The sequence below is a fragment of the Mus pahari genome, chromosome 1 (genome assembly GCF_900095145.1).
Source record: "Mus pahari chromosome 1, PAHARI_EIJ_v1.1, whole genome shotgun sequence".
Lineage (NCBI taxonomy): Eukaryota > Metazoa > Chordata > Mammalia > Rodentia > Muridae > Mus > Mus pahari.
The window spans coordinates 77,153,452-77,159,451 of NC_034590.1; the positions used below are offsets into that span (position 1 = coordinate 77,153,452).

General features: G+C 44.7%; 1 protein-coding gene across 6 annotated transcripts in view; it reads left to right on the forward strand.

The window, feature by feature from the left end:
• Ppfibp2 (PPFIA binding protein 2) overlaps nt 1-6,000 on the forward strand; it is a 147,470-nt gene that overhangs the window by 112,027 nt on the left and 29,443 nt on the right. For all 6 annotated transcript variants that reach the window (XM_029545552.1, XM_029545556.1, XM_029545568.1 and 3 more), the window contains one exon: nt 4,478-4,589. In XM_029545552.1, coding sequence (XP_029401412.1) covers nt 4,478-4,589 — 112 coding nt within the window. The remainder of the gene's footprint in view (nt 1-4,477; nt 4,590-6,000) is intronic.

Sequence of the window (6,000 nt, forward strand, 5' to 3'; positions counted from 1 at the left end):
TGTGTTATGTCTTAAAATGTTAAATTAGTTGTCAGGTAAACCATAGGAATCATAGCACTAAAGCGTAGTTAAGCTATTTTTAGAGTGTGTGAGGGTAGGATGGATGGAGCAAGGGTGTTTGGGTATGCACGTGCTCTGGCTACCTGTGGGGGTCAGGGTGACTTAGGGAGTGGGTCTCCTTAGGTTGTCAAGTTTGGGAGGCAGGAGCTTTTATCTGTTGAGCCATCTTGCCAGCTCAGGAGTCTGTTGTTTGAAAAGTATATAATAAATTCCAAAATGAATAAAAGATCACTGAATTTCCAATACAGAGAAGAGACTGTTGGAGCAGAAGAAAAGTTCTGGTCACTCTGATCTGCTCACTAACACTGTGTGGCTCTGTCACATTGCCAGACTGTGCCTTCTGAGGAGTGACAGATAGTAGGATTCAATAAAAAAGGGCTTCACTGGGGCATTAGGAGGAGGAAGGAAACTCTAGGCCCAGTTTCTCCTGGAGGAAGCCTGGGCCACTGAGACTTAAGAGAAAACACTTCTACCTTTCCCTTAGGTCCTGTAGAGCCATTCACAGGTGGCACCTGGTGATGCTTTTCGAGCATTTCACTGATCCATGTGTGTTCACGTTTCCGTTGTTGTTGTTGTTGTTGTTGTTGTTTGCTTGTTTGTTTTTACTTTATTTTTTACTTACTTTACATCCCGCTCACTGCCCCCCTCCTGGTTGGTCACTCCCTCCCCCAATCCTTTCCCCTTCCCTCAATTCTTCCCCCTTCCCCCATTCTCCTTCTGTAACTCTAATTCTAGGGGCCTGACAAGCCCTACTTGCTTCTGCCATCACTGTCGGCCTGTAGTGCATAATTACACATGTGGGCACATCATGTATGTTTATATATGAACTCATAAAATACTTTAAAACTTTTTTTTAAAGGAATAAAGATCACTCAGCTGCTACCACCATTGTTACTATTTCCTCCCTACCAGATGTTTTTGTTTATTCCCCCCCCCCATCTTTTCCCTTCCTTTCTCTTCTCCTTCTTACCCTCTCTACATTTCTTCCTCAGTTTCTGGTGATGATTTTTACAAAAGTATACATTGCACTTTTTTTCCATTTGAAAATTGATGATTTAAGTTAATAAAATAAGTGCTGCACATGGTGTTAGTATTTATATAATCATATTGCCATGTATAAACATAACATGATTAACCATTTTACAGATGACAAAATGGAGGCCCAGAGAGATCAAGTAACTCTCCCACACTCTCACCACCAGGCACGCCTAGCCTGACATGGACTGTTGTTGTCTGAGCACAGAGCCTTTTGTGTGCTTGGCTGTGTTGTCACCAATTTAAGAGCCTTGTTTTTTCCAGTAGCTCAAAACTTTCCACTACGACACTCATTCCTGCCAGTCCAGCTCCAGTGAGACCTTTGAAGTTGCACACATCACCCTTTGTTATAAAACCAAGAAACTCTTTTTAATCCACCCAAGTTCTCTGCCTTGGCATGTGGATCCGTGAGATGCTAAGGCGTCTTTAATAATTGCCAGGTGTGAACCACCTTCCACCAAAACCCACCCAGCCCTTTGCACACTTTTCCTTTTTAAGTCAGAGAGTAGTGCTTTGGGTGTGTTTGATGCTGATTCTGCTGTTAAAGTTAACACAAGACTTCAGTGGCCAAGGCAAGGTTTGTGCCTGGGTCTCCCCTTGTGCTGTCCTGTTCCTTCCTGTACTGGCACTTTCCCAAACTGAAATCCTCTTTGTGTTTGTAAGCTGTTCAGTTTTCTGTGTAAGCCTCCTCAGTCCCTCAAGGTGGCTCATCCTCATTATACACAACAGTAGGGTTTGTGCCCTGAGCTTAGTAAGACACAGTTCTATAGGGATGCAGATGTTTTCCTGCCCTGCAGGGACCCAGAGCACCCCTCTATGCCACACCCCCAGCTTCTGATTGTTGTGGATCTCGGGCAGCAGGTTGTTGTTTCTTTCTTTCTTTCTTTCTTTCTTTCTTTCTTTCTTTCTTTCTTTCTTTCTTTCTTTTAATGGTTGAGAGAGCCATTGTTTTCATGGTTCTGGATGGGGCTGTCCATCCATCTACCTGAGGGACAGGAAGCTTTCTACAGATAGCAGAGTACCTGTAGTTTTTTCCTTGTTCTATGGCTGTTTCAGAGTAAAGGTTGAGTCAGATCACTTGGACTTTGGGATCTGTGGCAAAGGCTCATATTTTGGATACTTGGTCCCCAGTTGTTGAAACTGTTTGGAAGGAATTCGATGTTGCCTTTTTAGAAGGTATGCGTCATCAGGTTTTGAAAGCCTATGCTATTCCTAGTTAGCTGTCTATGCCTCATTCTTACTATATAAGCTCTCAGTTACTGCTTCAGTGCCACACTGCCCGCCTGTCTGCTATAATGTTCTCTGCCATTATGGTCATGGACTAGACTTTGAAACTAAGCCCCCAATAAACTTTGTTCTATAAGTTGCCTTGGTCATGGTGTCTTATCACAGCAGTTAAGACAGGAGCCATAGTACATCAGTGACGTCATATAGAGGCCAGCCTCAAGGAGAAGAGACCCCTGAGTGCAAACTGCTATACTCTGACTCAGTGGGCCCACTTCACTGAAGTCTGCCTGTAAGGCTAGCGGACAAGCGTAACATTGGAAACAGAGACCATCCTGTCTACACTAAAGAGCCACAGGCAAGGAGCCATGCAAAAAAAGTTGAGATTTATCTCTAAAGAATATCCTGACCCTGGTGGAAATGAGGTGTATTTGGGTTGAGAATCCTAAGGCTAGAGTTGTTAGGAGCCATTGGCACTATTATCCATAAGCCAGTGGACACAGAGGCCTCAAATGATGTGTGTTCCATAATGGGTGTCCATCTCAGTAAGCTGGATGGAATAGCCAGACTTTGCTCTCTTGATTCTGGGTAAAGTCCAGAGCAGAAGAATGTGCTTCACAGTGAGCTCTGCAGTAAAGAAAGCGGATCTTGCATCTCCCGTTTTCCTTTATATCTCTGTCCCATTTGGAGGATGTGAGGGGGAGTATTTAGAATCATTGAGAAGACTGAGAAATACCAACTCTCTTAAGAGTGGCCTTCATTCCTCCTATTAACCTGGTAGCATGCAGCCTGGGATGCCTGGAGCTCTTCACTGGAGGAGCAGGCTGGGAGCAGGGGATGGAATTCTGCATGAGAGCAGACTAGGTGAGTGGGTAAAGCTCTGTATTGGAGCAGCAGGCTAGCTGATGAAGTCCTGTGATGAACTAGAGAGACTGAGGTATGTGACACTCTACATTGGAGCAGGCAGGCTGGGTGGGTGGCATTCTGCATCAGAGCACATGTCAGAGGTTGGCATCTGTTCCATTTTTAATGAACATCCCCCCTCCCCTTCCCATAGGCTCATAAATTTGAATGTCTAGCTCCTAGTTGGCAGACTATTTAGAAAAAGATTAGGGGATGTGGTCTTGTTGGGGGAGGTGTGTCACCCAGGATGGGCTTTACATTTTCAAAAGCCCATGCCAGGCCCAGGCTCTCTTGCTCTGCCTGCTGCCTGTGGATCAGGAGGTAACGCTCTCAGTGATTGCTCCAGCACCATGCCTGTCTGCTTCCTGCCATGATGATAATGGATTAACTTCTTCCTTCTGGAACTACAAGCAAGCCCCCAGATAAATGCTTTCTTTTATAAAGTTGCCTTGGTCATGATGTCTCTTTCTTGCAATAGAACAGTAACTAAGACAGCAGTTTTTGAAAATAGTGAGAATAGTGGCTGCAGGGTGTGATAACATTGAGCAAAACCTGGCAGGCAGAAGAGTGACCAATGGGACCGGTACTCACTTGGTTCCTTGCTGCAGTTCAGCGATTGGCTTGGGCCCCACTTTATACTCTAATGGCCAGAGTTAGACTATGGCTAGGTTCCTGTATGGCAAGCAGTGGGCAAGATGCCTTTGCTGTGTCAGTGCCAGTGTGTGTGTATATGTGTGTGCATGGATGAATGTGTATGCAGTGTGCTTACGTGCTCTTAAGAAAAGTATATGTATTTAACACACTCTAAAGCTTGAATGTATGCACATAGGCAAGCATGCAGCTGTGCCTAGAGGTTGGGCAAAAGCATTAACTGCACAAAAGGAGAATATCTAAGGTGTATGTATGTGTATCTTGGAAGAAGAAAGACCATGTGCAAAATCAACAGTCCAACTTGTATGGCAGGACTATAAACAGTCCCAGCTGCTCTGGCTCAGTTTTATCCAGGCTTTACAGACAGGGAAGAGAAAGAGCTTGGTCAGATAAGGGGATGCAGGAGCAAGGTGACAGCAGGCGAATGAGTTCCTTCTGCAGAGTTCCATCCAGTGGGGAGGGCAGTTATCCACTCTTACTCCTTGCCAGTGTCCTTCACTCCTGTCTCTTGGGATCCAGTGGGCTCTGGATTATGCCATGAGGTGCTTTGTGATGAGCTGGAAGTCTCTCTGACCCAGAAGGGATTCTCTTGTTGCTTCTTCAGGCTGAGGTAGCCCAGCTGCAAGAACAGGTGGCCCTAAAAGATGCAGAAATTGAGCGTCTCCACAGCCAACTCTCCCGGAGTGCAGCTCTCCACAGCGACCATGCAGATCGAGGTAACTAGATTGACTGACAGAGCACATTGTCTTAGGCCCTGGGCCCTACTCTTATGTCTATGAATGAGTACGTGTGTCCTTGCATGTCTGGGTATGAGTAATGTACACATACACATGTATTGATGTTTGTGAGCATGTACTTATGCATACAGTGTGCTTGCCTGTGAAGCTGAGTTCTATTGTGGGACCTTTGTCACACTCCTCCCTTACCTAGAACACTCAGCTCTAAAGGCTTTTCTCACAACATTGTTTGAAGCTCTGTGCTGCCCCCTCTGGGGCTTTATTTTTTTTTTTCCCTAAAAACAACCTGACTTCATTGGATTGAAAGGCCTTGCTTCTGTGTTACCACCAAAGAGAAGGATTAGCTGTTCATCCTGCCTGACATTTGTATAAGGCCCTGAGGTTACAGAAGCAAACCAATTCCTTGTCATCCTTAGAGCTCCACTTAAATGGCATTTCTCAGGAAGCTCTTCTTGACCTCAAGTAGTTGACTCTGGTCCTGTTATTCTTGAACTTAGCAGCCTCTTGTGCCCAGCATAGCACACACTGTTACTTAGTAGTGCTGGATTTTGGGAGGTCTTGAGAGCACCCTACCCTGTCTGACTCAAGAATTTTAACTTTGTTTAAAAGCACCTCAGAACCTAGCACAATATTTGGCTCACCGTAAGACTGAGTCATTAAATAAGTGAAGTGATACTGGCAACTCCCTGGAGAGTGCAAGTCTTGTCGATTAAAACCAGAAGAAACCCTCAAGTTCTTCGTAACATGCATAGTATGTTGTGCAATTCTCCAATGATATGGAAAGATCACACATGCCTAAGCTCCTCTACTTGCCACCTAAATACTGAGCAATGCCAGTCATATGGGGCGCTACCAGTGTTAGCCTTATCCTGGCCTCAGCACTCCCTGACTTGGTTCTCCAGCTGGAGTGAGAATATTCTCAAGTTATCAGTCACGACAGCACCTGCCTGAACTCGTGGCGCCATCTTGCTGTCCCTTCCCACCTTAATTTTCTTTTCTTTTGGATTTTGATTAAGCTCAAGGACTTGCCCATAGAAGACATATTACTCTGCCACTAAACTGTATCTCTAGCCTTTACATTTTTTTTCTTTATTTTGAGATACTAAATTGCCCAGCCAGGGCTTGCACCTTGTATCTTGTACCTCAGCCTACGAAGAGCTATGATTATAGGCATATAGCTCCATGCTCATATAGAAACATTTATTTAATCGGATTATACAGTTTGCAATTAAACCAGCTACCACACCTTTGTATGATGCCCAGTCTCCATTTATCATCCATAAATTGTTTTGGGCTTTCTTTCTTTCTTTCTTTCTTTCTTTCTTTCTTTCTTTCTTTCTTTCTTTCTTTCTTTCTTTCTTTCTTCCTCCTCTTCCTCCTCCTCCTCCTC